Source organism: Lampris incognitus, chromosome 3, assembly GCF_029633865.1.
Source record: "Lampris incognitus isolate fLamInc1 chromosome 3, fLamInc1.hap2, whole genome shotgun sequence".
Classification (NCBI taxonomy): domain Eukaryota; kingdom Metazoa; phylum Chordata; class Actinopteri; order Lampriformes; family Lampridae; genus Lampris; species Lampris incognitus.
The window spans coordinates 97,556,377-97,573,112 of NC_079213.1; the positions used below are offsets into that span (position 1 = coordinate 97,556,377).

Here is a 16,736-nt window from a genome sequence, read left to right on the forward strand (position 1 = left end):
TCACCGCCATCTTGCCCGGCATGAATAAATATGGCAGGGGTGGCCACAACCAAAGGGGACCCAGACGTCACCGAGGAGACTCTGATGAAGGAAAACAAACGTGGGAGTGTGTGGCCATGAGAAATTTGAGCAGGCGAAAATGAACGATAGTGTGTAGAAAAGAAAGTAAATACGTTTTTTTTTGGGGGGGGGGGTTATTATTTCGCATCATCATGTTATTAAGAGTTCCCTGAACACCGCATTCTCCAAGTACGTACAGCATTTGTTTTAACTGATTGTAACTGTAATTTTCTGCCAGTAATAGAAAAAAGAAACTGAAACCGCACATGTTGGCACAAATAAGAGAGATGGGGTGGGGGTTACACACGCTGTAGTCGCTGGTTGAAATAAAGAGTAAGTCAAATAAAGATGGTATGATGCTATGAGAATACGATTAAAAAGACCTAGATTGTGTAGCGCAAGTGAAATGTTTGTGGCTGCAGGAGTCAGTACCTTTCTGGCTAAGTATAAAATTATTTGCCGGCTCAATGACTGATAATGTAATCAATCAAGAGTTTACTAACATAAGATTCAGTGCCACACGCCACCAATACCGGCAGTTGGACCATTGGTATAGCTGCCTTCTTATAAGACACTGATTTGTTCCTTTTATGTCATTTTATTGTGTTTACTTTAGGGTTTATCTTTTACCTGTGGTTCTTATCTTTTATGGCTTATTCGTTCTTCTGTTGTTGTTGTTGTTGTATTTTTTTTACCTTGTCTTTGTTTGTTATGGACCCTGAGTCTGCAATAAAGTTTTTAATTGAATTTAACTGAATTGAAAGATTATACTCAGTTCATTCACGGAAGGCTTCAGCTCATTCGGTTTGTCGGTCATGTATACCGAGGACGGGACGCGAACCGGCAAATTGATCGGAGAAGTCTGATCTCACCGGCAATATCTTACATGTGACCGGCTGCAATACACTGAATCAGTGTTGCAGCCTCCGTGGTTTTAGTGCTGAAATGGATGAGACAATGCGTGTCTCGTCTCTAAACTTTTTTTCGGGTTAGATGAGGACTGTGTGTGTGTGTGTGTGTGTGTGTGTGTGTGTGTGTGTGTGTCAACAGGAGAGGCAGCGGCTTGTTTGCCGTCACTTCATTCTGATGACGCGCGAGATTCAGATGGAGGGCAGGAAGTGAAAAGCAGAATGGACGAGATGGAGCTAGTTTAACCCGAACTGTGCTAGTTTAGACGATATTATGAGAGAAAGGTATAAACAGAAGTAAGATATGTTGGACATTATTCTTATGTTATGAAGAGTGGTGTTTTTTGGGTATTTTTTTTTACGAAGTGGTCACTGCATACACGCGCCGTTATCCGACTCCGCTCCTGCCGACCGCAGACGACGGTTCGCAAGCCATTTTTTCCCCGGCGTTTTCGGTCAATTTCTTGCATGAACAACACCTTTTGGTACTCGTAAAAACTCTTTGTGGTTTCTCAGTTAATGACGCCAAACATAGGCATTTCGAAAGTTTGTGATAGTGCTTCCTATGTAGAAATTCACTTCCTGCCCTCCATCTGTAGTTCGTGACGTCATATGCAAACAACATGAGGGGAAACTGCTGTCTTGAAATATGAAGGTGAAAGGTCAGGGGTATTGCCGGTGTTGTATCGAACTCTGGTCCCCCGTCGAGATCTGTTTGCCCCCTTAACCAGAGTTCGATACAACACCGGGACGCTTGATTAACCTTAACCTAACGCTTACCTTAACCTAACCCTAACACTTAACCTAAACGATAGCCAACCTGGTTCCATAGGGGGAAACAAATCTCTGCGGGAAACATTGTTCGATGCGCACTTTCAAAGAGGAATCCTCTGTGAGCCGTCCTTCACAGACACCCTGTTTACGCTTGGTTTAAAAATGCTTTTTGGGCGATCGGATCACAAGTGGACACGAGACACATCGCCGTTTACACCTGTATCTATCATACGTCTCAATGCGTCCTGCTGACCACTTGCGATCAGGTTTCGTTACTCCGAAGAAGAAGATTTCGTTACTCTCTACGTCACTTCTGCTACAAGGTCAAAGGGCCTCAGTCAAGCGCCAGATTTGCCGACTAGCTGTGAAAACAATAGCTTATGTTTAAAGATGTTTCGAGCACTAATATACATGTACAGACTATTCCAACTGTCGAGATTGACAGGACCGATTCTTCTGCCCAAATGGAGATTAGGCATCTCGTTTCACTTGTACTCCAACCATGTACACTCTCCTCTCTTCATTTTTTCAAAAGTTGGTGTGCTGTTACCAAAACAACCACCACATCCTGCACTGATGACGCATTTTCCTGTTACATCCTTGTCGGGGACACATCAGGACGCATTAGCGTTTACACTACAAAAGATATGTGGTCAAATGCGCCCCAGACTATCTCGGCAAGTGGTTTGAGTAACCCATTCACAAAACGTTTTGGTGGTCGTTTACGCTTGTATTTAGCGCCGTCCACTTGTGATCCGATCGCAAAAAACGCATTTTAAAACCAAGTGTAAACGGGGTGAGAGATGTGAGGCAAGGGCCACATCATGCAATTAATGGGGAGACCTGTGGACATTGCAGTGCTTCAGCTATCTCGGTCTCACCTTGGACAATAAACTTACTTGCAATCAACGCACCACTGATATCCATAAACGCTGCCAGCAAAGACTTATCTATCACAGCACTTTCTCTTGCCCACCCCCACCCCCACATTCTGTTGCTACAAAAAGCGCAATTTAACCCATACTATGTTTTTTTATTACCATGTCACCGACAGCAAACTCACCCGTATCGCACACGCCACCTCCAAGATGAAATTGCCTTCCCATCCCCGAACTCCAAAACCTCATAGGCAACTTTCTCTCTCTCACACACACACACACACAAACACACACACACACACACATTCTTCACTTCACTCCCATCTGGTCCAATGTAAGGTCCATAGCCTGGGGAAAAAGCCTGCTTTGCAAAACTTTCATCCCCTTCTGCCATAGCAGCTCTAAATGAAATACCCCGCACCAAGTCTCTGTCTGTATCTGTGTACCAACGTCTCCCATGTCTACCGGATGTCATGTACGCATTTTTGCAGTTGTACTTGTGTACTTGTGTGAATGATATCGATGTTTACATGTAAATATTGTAACGACCACGAATGTGTAGACTCGCTAGTCCCTGACTAACGGGTCGGTTGCTTTATTCAGCTGGTTAACGTAGTCGCCCGTGGTGCGGGAGACCCGGGTTCGCGTCCCAGCTGTGGCGGTTCCCGGGCTGCCTTCCTGATTTGCTACATTTAGGAATTAAGTTTAAAAAATCAAAAAAAGGAGTTTCGCCAGGGGGACATAGCGCGTGGGCGGATTATGCCATTCCCCTCCAGTTCCCCCCGCCCTCCTGAACAGGCGCCCCGACCCTACCGACCAGAGGAGGCGCTAGTGCAGCGACCAGGACACACGCCCATATCCGGCTTCCCACCCAAAGACACGGCCAGTTGTGTCTGAAGGGACGCCCGACCAAGCCAGAGGTAACACGGGGATTCGAACTGGCGATCCCCGTGTTAGTAGGCAAGGCAACGGAATAGCTCACGATGCTACCCGGGCGTCCTCAGCTGAGATGTTTTAAGCGAAACAACAAGTGAAACATAAATTGCTTCTTTTCCTTTTTTTTTTTTGGATTGGTATGATGCCAGAGGGAATTGCATTTTCTTCCTGCGGCTTAATTGAACAGACATTCGTCATAAGGTCAGACCCAGTAGCTCTTTCTGCAGCAAATAAACTGAACAGGAAATTGCCCCATGGTACACCATAATATGTCTTCGCCAGCCACGGCTCCAACACATAACAGTTCCAGCACTTATAGTAGCAGACCATTATGAACTGAGGCTCTCTGCAGTCTTTCTGGTGAAAGGTTCAGAAGTCTGAGCATTGAGATTGTGACCTTGACACAAATAACATACAGTAGTATGGCGTACACAGACCCGGGTCCAAGAAATCTAAAGTCTTTGATTATTATTCCCTTTTTAATTCAAAAACTGTTTTGAAAAAGTACGAAATAAACAGGGCGATTCTTCCCACCAACATAAACCATGTCCATTTTGTGTTGTGGTAGGGCTCAAAATAATTTCAAATTAAAATGAAAAAATAAAATAAGATCATCTTTAGACTTAAATAGCCTCTTGTCATCTTTTTGTTGTTCATATTTCCTGCTTCCAAAAAATGGCAATGTGATATCCGTTCTACGTTTTTAATCATCCACCATCATCAGACTATCTACGGCTTCCTTTGTTTAGATACAAGCTGCAAATGTAACTTGTGCCTCAACTGATATTTTAGCAGTGGGGTTGATTTTAGCCTACATCATTCTGGTAGTGTATTTAATAGCGCATTTAATACAATTGTAGCGAATTCAGGGGCAGCCGGGAACCGCCACAGCCGGGACGCGAACCCGGGTCTCCCGCACCACGGGCAACTACGTTAACCAGTCGACTAAAGCGCAAGTTATACTTTCCGCATCCGTGAGTACGCGGCGGTCCGCATGACGTAAATTTCGTCATCAGAGGGTGTACGCGTGGGGTTCGCGCGGACATCCGCGTACCTCCAATTTTTTGTGTGCACGCGAAGTCCGCGTTGGTCCGCGCGGTCAAGGGCGCAACTGCCCATGCACTGGTTAACAAAAATGGTCGGCGACTTTGAAGAGAGGCTGTGTGACGAGGTCCGTCGTTATCCTCATCTTTATAATTCATAATTAAAACACTACTGCAACTGGTTATTTTTTAGCCCGGTGCGGGACTCGATGCGGGGTGTACTGCACCACAGGGCGACATCACTAACCGCTCGGCTAAGGGGTCAGACCCATTAGCTAGGGACTAACGTGTGTTATTAGTAGTTTACAGTCGTCACCCTCCCCGGAAGCGCGCCCTCGCGCTTCGTTATTCCCGCGCTCCGAAGAGACTTCTGAGGATCTGCACACTTCCGGATCCCGCCGCTGCCACCAATGTAACCGGTTATTTTTTTTGCCCGGTGCGGGATTCGACACAGGGTGTACTGCGCCACAAGGCGACATCACTAACCGCTCGGCTAAAGGGTCAGACCCGTTAGCTAGGGACTAACGTGTCTTATTAGTAGTTTACACTACAAAGATAACCATTTTCTTGCTTTCGCTTTTTTATTTTTTCTCCAATTGTGGTAAATACAACGAACAAAGCAGCTCTTCTTCTTGCATGTATGTCGCCATTTTGCCCGGAAAGACGTAACGCCGATCTACTGCGCATGTGTGAAACGCGTACGCCAAGCCAACTCCCGCAGAAGTACTACACATTCGCGGAGTCAGTAGCTGTCCGCGTACGCGTCCGCTCTGGAGTATATCCAGGCCTTAAAGGGTCCGCCCCGTTAACCAACGGGCTAGCGAGTGTAGTTATCTGTGGTCGTTACACTACCCTCCTCCTACGGGAACAGCATATCGGCTCCCTCACGCCTCTGGGCGCACCCGCTACCGATTGCCTCACGGTCGCACCATCTCACTTCTGACACCAATGTAGCCAATTCAGGGGGCAGCCGGAAACCGAACCCGCGTCTCCCGCACCATGGGCGACTACGTTAAACAGTCGACTAAAGGGTCTGACCCGTTGGTTAGCGAGTCTAGTGATATCATCTATGAGCCCAGTTTTCTATTGCCTCCTCTGCAGCCCCACTGTGGAGATCTGTACTTTAAATAGCGGCATTTGAGCAATATGGTTGCAGTTAAAACAATTGTTTTACTTGAACCTTGGAAATTCCTTAATGTCTACTACGCATAACGATTGCCTGAAACTTCACTTCAACCATGGCCTTAATTTTCAAATTAAGGCACTAATCTGCACCACTACTTGAGACTAGATATTACGCAGGTTTCCTTCTCCATCAGATGCAAAAGCCAAAAACAAATAAACATCTGCCCCAGTGGTAAAGCCACTGGAAACGCATGGAGGGGAGGAGCATTCAATCTGTGCTCAGACAGTAAACATGCCCAGAGCAGTCACTGTATGTATAATAGTGCTGTATGTTGAGGGGAGGGCCGGTGGGGAGGCAGGAGATGGCAGCCTGCCACAGTGAACTCGCTGACACCCCTCCAGCTCCCTGCTGAGGCCAACATTGGGATGGGAGCCAACAGCAGCATAGCAAGGCTGCTCGGCTCAGCCAGGCCAACTGGAACGTGGTAGCTATGTGGATTTCTGGGATCTTTCACAGTGTGTCAGATGATTGCTGCGAGTCGGTTCTCTCTGTCGCCTAGCTGGAACATCCCTCTGTTTGTGCCGCCATGCCAAGGCCTTTTTCGGGATCCACATTTCAGTCCAAGCCACAGATTTGGCAGCGAACAATACACATTGCTGTGGGATAAGAAGAGGCCCCATAGACACGAGTAACAAATAAAGGGCAGTGTAGCCTACATAAATACTTTGAATGCAAGAGTAATGGTCTGTTTTTGCACATCAATTATGTATTTCTCTTCCCTCTCATAGTAATTTAAAAAAATTCCAGAGGTGGCCATGGGCTCTACAGGCACAGCTAACATCTATTTAGAAACACCAGCGCAGGCTTGAAGACCAAAAGGACCCAATATGTTTCTATTCTACTTTCTGCCCCCTCCGAACAAAAACAAGGTATGCAGACACCGTAAGCCAGGGGTTCTTCAACTTTTTGGGGTCAGGGACCCCTTTCAGGGCAGAACATTTTCCAAGAACCCCCTCATAATCGTAATATCAATTAAGTATATGCTTACTACCATTTGTACTCGTAGATGGCATTGAAACTATTTTTTTCTAAAACTTCAACCTAAATACTTCAGACCTGTTTCATAGTGATAAACACGTTTCGAATTGAATCATGTTATTGTAATGGACACAATATGCTTGTTTTATTGGCGCAAGTGGTCCCCCATTTGTAGATATGCACTTTTTAATGATGCTGCACAATTTTATAATTTATAGCAAATTAATTCGCGGACCCCCCCCCCCCCACGGGTCTCAGTCCCCCACTTTGAGAACCACTGCTGTAAACTATGGGAACTAATGCAGCGGGGCAATGCTGCCACCTACTGGACATCAACTCAACTGCAGGTCAATTTGTGTAAGAGGAATGTGAACTAATATTGAACAAAGTGAATCAGGGGATTAAGACCATGAGAGCTCTATATAGATATATAGATATATTTAAAAAAAATCAACAGATGTATAGCGGATGGAAAATTAAGGAATAAGTTGCCCAGTATTTTCTAAAAATACACTAGTCCCTGAAAGTAAACTTTCTATGGGAATGCTAAGGGGAACGCTTACGTCTTAGAAGCAGGGTGTCTACACAGTTAAGAAATCATCCGAGATATTCTACCCCTTTGTAAACAGTTGCAGTAGTGACATGTGTTTTGTTTATTTTGTCAAAAGTCAGAGATCCATGTAATTTGGGCTCATAAATATCAGGGTGATGGCTCTCTCTTGTAGAGATCAGGAACAAGCCAGAAACAGGGAATTCCATCTACGACCATTCATATTCAGCAAGAGCCAAAGTAAATACGTGGTTGTTATTCTCCGAGTGAAAGCTAAACTCTGGGGTGGAAAGTATTGCCGTCTTTTTAGATGATGGTGCCTTTCTTACTAATGGTACAGGTTACTGTAAATTAAAACTTCATTACAATGAGAGACCGCAACAACTGGCTCAGAATTTCACAAATGAGGATTTTAAAGAATTTTATTGAAATAAAAATCGATTTCAGTCCCAGTCCCTTATGGTTTCAAAAAGCGTGCTTTGGGTTTTAGCGACAACATCTCAGACGACTCTTCTCCAAAGCCCTCTTTGCTTATACAGCAGCATGTATTTAATCAGAGAAAAAACAAAAACCTTTACAAACTGGTCATTTGGCACAATCAACTCATACAATAGTATTCCTGTGCTGGCATGTGTTCACTGCCAAACAATTTGCTCCATATCTGAGCAAAAAAAAAAAAAAAAAAAGTTTCCTTTGTTGTTACCATCTCTTCGGATGTAGAATTGATTCCTATGGATGTTGACCATGATAGAGGTGTAATACAGCAATCATATTAGAATGTCTCTAGAGGAAAAAAAAATACACGCAGAAAGAAAAGTGAAAAGAAGGCTTTTCTTTTGGCCGTACTGGGTGTTGCTCTTGTTCACCGGACATTCACATTGACACCTCCTCCACTCCCACGGCCTCCTCTTTTCCTTTCCCAAGCCAGACGTCCTGAAGTCCCAGTTCCAACCTCGGTATAGACCCAGTAGTAATTCAGCACTGCCGTGATGGATCTCAGAATATCTGAACGCTGGCCATGTTGTAGTGTTTTGCATTATGAGAGAATGAAACCTCTGCAATACCATCGAAACGCCTGAGCCCAGTCATGCAAATCTCATCGGAGGTGAGGGAGAGAGCCCTCTCTCTTCTCGGAACAAACAGTTTGGGTGAGAATATTAAAAACATAGATTAAAAATAAATAACTTAAAATTAAAAATGTAAGCAGGGAATCCTGTGAAATGGATTAACTTCTTTTGCCAGCGTCTTGAGAAAAAGGGTTTTGGTTAAATCCAACTCGGTAAGCACTTTGGTACACATGCTGGTCAGAGCCATGTCTAATCAATTCCATATTAATACAGTTGAACTAGGCCTTTGCTTAAACGTACATGTCCTTGGGCAGTTGTTTCAAGTAAAAGGTACAAATACTGGTCATTTTAACACATTCATACCGCATGCACTCTAATGGACAAAGAAAAAATTTCAATCGGACTAAACAGCAAGATTAGCAAGGAAAGTGCTGAATTGTCCTATATCCCCATAAAAAAGGTTGCTATGCATAAGGCATTAGCTAACTAAACCAAACTCAACCTAATCATCTGTTTTTTGTTTTTGTTTTTTTTGTTAAGGTCTGTGACAACTGGTGTAGTGCGTCTAATCTGACTTTGGACATGTTTTAAATTTCTTCCCAACACTCATTGGAGAAGAACACTGATCCACAATGAGCCACCAAGCAATCCTTGTAAATACTGATCATCATGTTCGAAAAGGCAAATCTGATCATGGATGTGCATGGTTCTCTAAGAGGCCTTAGGAGCAGGGGCCCTGCAGTAGGTCTACCAAGCAGACTAATACCCCTTTCACACTGGCTGAAAAAACCCGCTAACATTTGCCTTGGGTGGTGAATGTTACATTGACCAAAGGCGGATGTTAGCAGGTTTTTTGGCCAGTGTGAAAACGCCACAAGACTGCTGGTGGAGGACTCCGGCCCACCTGAAAGACTATGCAAGGATGACAGCACCTTAACAGTCATATTGATGGCTACCATGTGGAGGATGAGCGGACAAAACAAGAAGCTCTAATCATCTTTATAAACACTGTAAACAAAAAATCTTAAGTATTATCTAAAGGTTACAGCGACTGTAACTTCTGTTGGGTATCCAATCTCTGGTTCCAAAAAAACGAAATTTCGGCACACTGCGATGTTGAAAAGGATCGCAATGCCGCGGATCTATGCTACAATCATATCCACATCATCTTTCAGTTAAATGATCTTTCTTGAAGCATGATGCGGGCTGGCAATGTTACTGCTCAGATAACTTATAAGTTTAACCGCAACTTAAATTGTCATGGACTGGACTCGATAGACAACCAATCGACAGGGCTGCATATAAATCCGTGTTACATCCCGAGTGACGCAATATGTGAAAAGCCAAAATCAAGGACCACCGCTTGAACCATGTGACGAAGAAGCGTCGCGGCTCGTCGTAACTGATGGAGGGGACCGTGTTTCACAGCCACGGTTATCGCTCAGGTGTGTGTTGCTAACAGCATCTGAGGTAACGGCGGCTCTCACACGTCACCCCGGTAAGACATCTGCACATGGTTTTAAGAAAAGCCAAGCACAGGCATCTGTGCCTGACCGCGTACATTTAATAGTGTTGTCTTCATCTAATCAACAGGGATGTTTCTATCTCTTTGAAAGGAAGAAAAAAAAAAACAAAAAAAACAAAACAAAACAATCAACCGCAGCAAATGAATAGCTGATGACCAAGGCAGCTTTTGAATTAAATACTGGCTGACATTCAAGATGTGAAGACACAAAACAAGAGAAACGGCTTTATAGTACTGCTATTGAGAGGAGCGTAAAATTCTAAGAGACTCACTACCCCTATGAATGTCAAAATAAATTATAAAAGGGGAAAAAAAAAAACAACAGTAAAATAAGTTCAACATCAGAACAGTCCATTTGAATATACGGGCTGGGAGGGGGGAGTTCGGCTCATCTATTTTTCTCTTTCTGTACTCCAAACAAAACCATTTGCATCTGGCAAACAATTCATAGACCCCATTTTCAGTGTCACCCCCCCCCGCCCTTCCCTCCGAACTGCAAACTGGGAGAGATTACTAGATCTCCAAAGTTGACCGGTTCCATGTCTACACTTTGAGAGACCTCTGTGCACTACCAGGGGAGGTTGGGTGGGTAACCGAGAGGGGGAGAAAAAAAAAAGAAAAAAGAAAAGCCACACAGGATCTTTTCCTGGATGCAGTGTAGCTACATAGTGGGGCATTACCAAACCAGCTACAGTCCCATCTTCAAATGAGCAACAGAAGAGTGAGAAAGACAAAAAAGATCATATGGTCTAATTAGTCCTCACTAGTGCTTTTGGCCCCAATGAGGGGAATACTCCCTTCAAAGCATCTTTCGTAAGTACTTTTTAGAGCAAGCGGAATCCAGAGTTTTCCTTTCTCTGCCTGGTTTCCAGGAAGAAGAAAAAACAAGGGGGGGGGTGCAGAAAAAAAAAGTATAACTAGTGCCAGTTTTGAATGTGCTGTTGATCGTACTCGGCTATAAGTTTCTTTATATGTGCCAGTTTGTTGTGGAGATATTCACAGCGGTTCTTCTCTTGGCTATAGTTTGGATTAGTCTGCAAGAGAGGGAGAGAAAGAGCGTCAGAGTCTGACCAGAGGCACAGGTGGAAGTGCTAAAGCGCAAGGCAAAGTGAGCCAGAGTAGGGGAACCTACCTTTTTTATTTTACGATATTCTTGGAGTATCTGATTGTGGATTGTCTGTGAGACGATAGCACATAAAAAAGGACGTTAGCTGATATGAATCAAATCTATTTATATTCAACAGAAAAAAATACAGCCTGATAAATTATGTAGCAGACATGTCAGTTGACTTCAGCTCATAATCAAGAGCCAGAAAGGCTTTGTGTACAGTATTCACTCCATCTTTGATAGGAATCTACCTTGTACTTTTCTGTGCCTTGCTGGAGTTGTTTGAGCTCAGCGTCAAGTACTGTGAACTGTCGGGTGATACCCTCTATCCTCGCGTGCAGGCCCCGGTACTCACTGTACTCGGCATTGAAGTCGTTTTTATAGTTCTGACGCTGCTCCTGGGAGCCAATTACTGTGTACTTCCTGTGAAAGGAGGTATGAAACAGGGAATGAGAGAAAAGGCTCTCGGCACAGAAATGTTCTTTTGAAAAATAGGCACCTGGCTCCCCACCATTTGTGTTTTGTTGTGGCGAGAGAGTTTGAAGGCTCTTTCAAAAGACACAGTAAGAAAAGCGGGGGATTCAGTGAAGGAAAAATTAAGTGTGCGCTATCAATAAACTCTCCGAAACAGTGCCATGCATAACAGAGCTTAATTTTTAACGTGATGTAATTTGGCGTTACAGAGGAGGTGTTGAGAGAGAAAGGTGCTTTCAGTACAAACAGCCGAGTTTCTTCATCTCAGAAACAGCAGAGTCTACCAAGGCTGAAAGTAAATACTTGCGTTAAATAGTCTGCCATCTCAGATGATGACGAAGGAATACTGGTATTGTTGCACATTCCATTCAGATCTGCAAAAAAAAAAGAATAAGTTGTGTATTCTGAAACTGGCTTTAGCTTGAGAATGAAAACACTCATAACATGTACTGATATGCAGAGTTACGCAGTGGAGCAACAGATGAGTCGATGCCCCAAAGGCGATCATTACGCCTGATTTTTGGGCTACACCAGTCCACATTCACATCTCTAGGCTCTATATATATATAATCTTCCTATATTTGTGATGCCTTTGTTTGACCCCAGCCCACATGGATATGGGAGTGGGTAAGTGGTTACAGATGCCATAATATCAAACAGTAGGTGTCTCCATTTCCCAGGTGAGTCATATACTAGCCACTGAGACGTGTCACTACTCAGTCACTATGTGGTTTTTCCTCATCATATGAGGTCATAAAGGATTTCCCCAACCACCTGAAATATCTGTTACCTGATGTGGCCGGGCCATGACACTTGCAAATACTCTCAGATCTGTCAGGTCAAATCAGACATCACCTCATGGGAAGTTGGGGCAAGCAAGTGTGTGTGTGTGTTTATACGTGGATGTCTCACCTGTGCTTCTGTGTGGAATACTGCTGCTTTTCAGGTTCTCAGGGCTGGAACTGATCTCACAGGTCCTTTTAGGCTCAGGCACAGGTTCCTCACTTCCTTTCCTCTCCTTCCCTTTCTCTTGCTCCCTCTCTCTGTCCTTCTCCTTTTCCTTGCTCTTATCCTTGTCTTTGTGTTTTTTCGATTTCTTCTTGGACTTGCCGTGCAGGGATGGAGGACTTTTATCCCGAGGGCCATCCGGGCCCGTATGTCTGGGTGATGAGGTGCCAACATTGGGCAGAGAGAGCGCCGTAGGGCCTGAGAACATGGGGGGCAGTTGGCCAAGCCTCTCGGACACTGCTGCCTCCTGGCCCTCACAATCCCGCCCATTGTGACTGGAGTCGTTGCTGACATCCGACAGTGGGTCGAATGGACGTGGTATGTCCAGCAGGGGGAGCTGGTGAGAGCTGGATGTCACACCACTGTCTGACACAGACACCGCCGCCCCCGCCTGCGTTCCACCTGCTTCTCTCCCGATGGAAGAGCCGAGCTTGCCATTGATTGGCCCTGCTGCTGCCTTGCTGGCGATGTGTGATATCCTGGGCTTTTTGTTGGCAAGAGGGTCGATGAACTCTCCAGCAGGCCGTTTCTGGCAGAAAAATGGCAGTTTTAGTAGCTGAACTTAAGACAGGGTTCAGTATGAACTTGTTCCACCTCAGTGAGGGAGGGAAGGAAAAAAATAAAGAATTAAAACCGGGGGGAAATGTGTTATTAATACACCAAGATACAGACTTTTAGTCTCCAGATAATTCACCTTGTGGGAATCTAGAGACCAAGCAAGGAAAACAAATCCGAGCAAACAAATATGGTCTGAAGCATGAAGGACAGGAAGGTGGTGAGTGGTCTGGTGGTGCATTCAAAATTGAAGAAAGAAAGGTGAAAGGGACAGGCAGGTCAGAATCAGTCTCTGTAGTCTTAGGGTCGGGGAGGCTCATGATGACTGTGCCCTCTCTCTCTGCACAATAATAGGGATTATGTTATAAACATGCCTTGCTTGACCCGGCCCATGGCAATGATTTTGGGAGAGGCTGACCTAATCTCCATGCGGTTGACTCTCCCAACAGGAAGACTTAGGGCTCTGAAATAACAGCAGGGACCAGTGTGGAGCTCCGTTTGGACCTGCACAGCTCCTTAACCTGTTTGCTTTGGCAGCACTCCCTGAACCATCCTTCACCAAATCTGAGACCGCACTGTTCACACACAACCAGCTTGTTGTGGTGCTCCTTTTAGACCGGTGAAGCAAGGCAAGTGCCTGAGCTACTGTTTGCTTGCTTGCGTGTGTGTGTGTGTGTGTGTGTGTGTGTGTGTGTGTGTGTGTGTGTGTGTGTGTGTGTGTGTGTGTGTGTGTGTGTGTGTGTGTGTGTGTGTTAATACATACAGAGGGAGGGAGCGGAAGGTAAGGGACATTGGGTATCTGAGGTGTGTGTGTCCCCTGGGAGGAAGGAGCTATTAATACCACAGACCAGCTCCACCTACTACCTAACTGAGGTGTAAACACTGGGGAGAGCTCTGTCAGGACTGGCCTACCGAGAAGAGGAGCAGGACAGACTAACAAGAACAATAATAGGAAAATTATGGTTCCTCCAAATAGCATTAAGGGCTATAAAAGAGGAAACCAGAACAGTTAGTGGGAAATATAGATACCAGAACTCATTCAGAAAAATCACGCACTAGAATGACACACAAGGTAGACAGAGAGAGAAGGCAGAATAATGAAGAATAATGAACACAGAACTCACCTGTGAGGGGGAGTTGCTGGCCAGCTCTTTGGGAGGGCTCACCGGGTTCTCTGGCGGAGTGGCAGGGGTGTTTTGTGAGTGGGATAGTTTCCTGAAAGAACACACATCAGTGTTAATTCTGACACCCATTTTTAAATTTAGTCTAGTCTTAGGCAAGTCTTTTGCCAAAGGGTGACAAATAGTTCCTGCCACTTTTTAAGTTCTTTTATTTTAATTTAGTCAAATTACTGGTTAAATGGTAAATGGATTGCATTCTATAAAACACTCGTCTTTTTTTTTTCTTTTTGGATTTTTCTCCCCAATTGTATACGGCCAATTACCCCACTCTTCCGAGCCTTCACGGTCACTGCTCCACACCCTCTGCCGATCCGGGGAGGGCTACAGACTACCACATGCCTCCTCCGATACATGTGAAGTCGCCAGACGCTTCTTTTCACCTGACAGTGAGGAGTTTCGCCAGGGGGACATAGCGCATGGGAGGATCACGCTACCCCCCCCCAGTTCCCCCTCCCCCCCGAACAGGCGCCCCGACCGACCAGAGGAGGCACTAGTGCAGCGACCAGGACACATACCCACATCTGGCTTCCCACCCACAGACACCGCCAATTGTGTCTGTAGGGACACCTGACCAAGCTGGAGGTAAGATACCCATGTTGGTAGGCAATGGAATAGACCGCTACACTACCTGGATGCCCATAAAACACTTTTCTATCTGCAACAGCCACTCAAAGCACTTTACAATTAATTAATGCCTCACATTCACCCACCCATCGCCACACACACACACACACCAATGGTGGTGTCAACCATGCAATATATATATATATATAGATATAGATATAGATAGATAAATAGACAGATAGATAGATAAGATATCAAGATAAAAGCCAGCTCATCAGGAGTAGTTAGGGGTGAAGTGTTTTGCTCAGGTACACCTCAACATTTTTGCAAGGAGGAGCTGAGGATCAAACAGGCAACCCTCCAGTTAACAGACAACCTGCTGTACCTCCAACTACTGTTAAAGCGACCAAACCTCTGGTGGTCTCAGTCTTCTCATTGCCATTTTAATTTAAGTCATACTTTATTCACTGTACATATGGGTCAACTCTCATGCACTGACACCAAAATCTGAAGTCCCTGCGTAAAAAGCACAAGTTAAACAGTCATTTTCTCATGCTGTGCTTGCTATGTAAGTGGCAAAGAATCCAGTTTTATTCAAGCATAAAATGAGAATCAAATAAAACAAAATTTTATATATATATACACTACCGTTCAAAAGTTTGGGATCACCCAAACAATTTTGTGTTTTCCATGAAAAGTCACACTTATTCACCACCATATGTTGTGAAATGAATAGAAAATAGAGTCAAGACATTGACAAGGTTAGAAATAATGATTTGTATTTGAAATAAGATTTTTTTTACATCAAACTTTGCTTTCGTCAAAGAATCCTCCATTTGCAGCAATTACAGCATTGCAGACCTTTGGCATTCTAGCTGTTAATTTGTTGAGGTAATCTGGAGAAATTGCACCCCACGCTTCCAGAAGCAGCTCCCACAAGTTGGATTGGTTGGATGGGCACTTCTTTGAGCAGATTGAGTTTCTGGAGCATCACATTTGTGGGGTCAATTAAACGCTCAAAATGGCCAGAAAAAGAGAACTTTCATCTGAAACTCGACAGTCTATTCTTGTTCTTAGAAATGAAGGCTATTCCATGCGAGAAATTGCTAAGAAATTGAAGATTTCCTACACCGGTGTGTACTACTCCCTTCAGAGGACAGCACAAACAGGCTCTAACAGGTACTATTTAATGAAGATGCCAGTTGGGGACCTGTGAGGCGTCTGTTTCTCAAACTAGAGACTCTAATGTACTTATCTTCTTGCTCAGTTGTGCAACGCGGCCTCCCACTTCTTTTTCTACTCTGGTTAGAGCCTGTTTGTGCTGTCCTCTGAAGGGAGTAGTACACACCGGTGTAGGAAATCTTCAATTTCTTAGCAATTTCTCGCATGGAATAGCCTTCATTTCTAAAAACAAGAATAGACTGTCGAGTTTCAGATGAAAGTTCTCTTTTTCTGGCCATTTTGAGCGTTTAATTGACCCCACAAATGTGATGCTCCAGAAACTCAATCTGCTCAAAGAAGTGCCCATCCAACCAATCCAACTTGTGGGAGCTGCTTCTGGAAGCGTGGGGTGCAATTTCTCCAGATTACCTCAACAAATTAACAGCTAGAATGCCAAAGGTCTGCAATGCTGTAATTGCTGCAAATGGAGGATTCTTTGACGAAAGCAAAGTTTGATGTAAAAAAAATCTTATTTCAAATACAAATCATTTCTAACCTTGTCAATGTCTTGACTCTATTTTCTATTCATTTCACAACATATGGTGGTGAATAAGTGTGACTTTTCATGGAAAACACAAAATTGTTTGGGTGATCCCAAACTTTTGAACGGTAGTGTATATATATATATATATATATATATATATATATATATATATATATATATATATATATATTTAATCAGGGGTTTCTACAAAAACAAATAGAGAAGCAGCGAGTGAA

General features: G+C 44.3%; 1 protein-coding gene across 1 annotated transcript in view; it reads right to left on the minus strand.

Moving 5' to 3' along the window:
• Nucleotides 1-7,702: 7,702 nt before the first annotated feature.
• The window catches only part of ell (elongation factor RNA polymerase II), a 51,173-nt gene continuing 42,139 nt past the window's right edge, over nt 7,703-16,736 (minus strand). The window contains exons 7-12 of the mRNA XM_056277176.1: nt 14,175-14,265; nt 12,400-13,024; nt 11,795-11,861; nt 11,265-11,436; nt 11,038-11,082; nt 7,703-10,939 (exon numbers count right to left, since the gene is read on the minus strand). Of these exons, the coding sequence (XP_056133151.1) occupies nt 10,823-10,939; nt 11,038-11,082; nt 11,265-11,436; nt 11,795-11,861; nt 12,400-13,024; nt 14,175-14,265 (1,117 nt within the window). The 3' untranslated portion in view covers nt 7,703-10,822. The remainder of the gene's footprint in view (nt 10,940-11,037; nt 11,083-11,264; nt 11,437-11,794; nt 11,862-12,399; nt 13,025-14,174; nt 14,266-16,736) is intronic.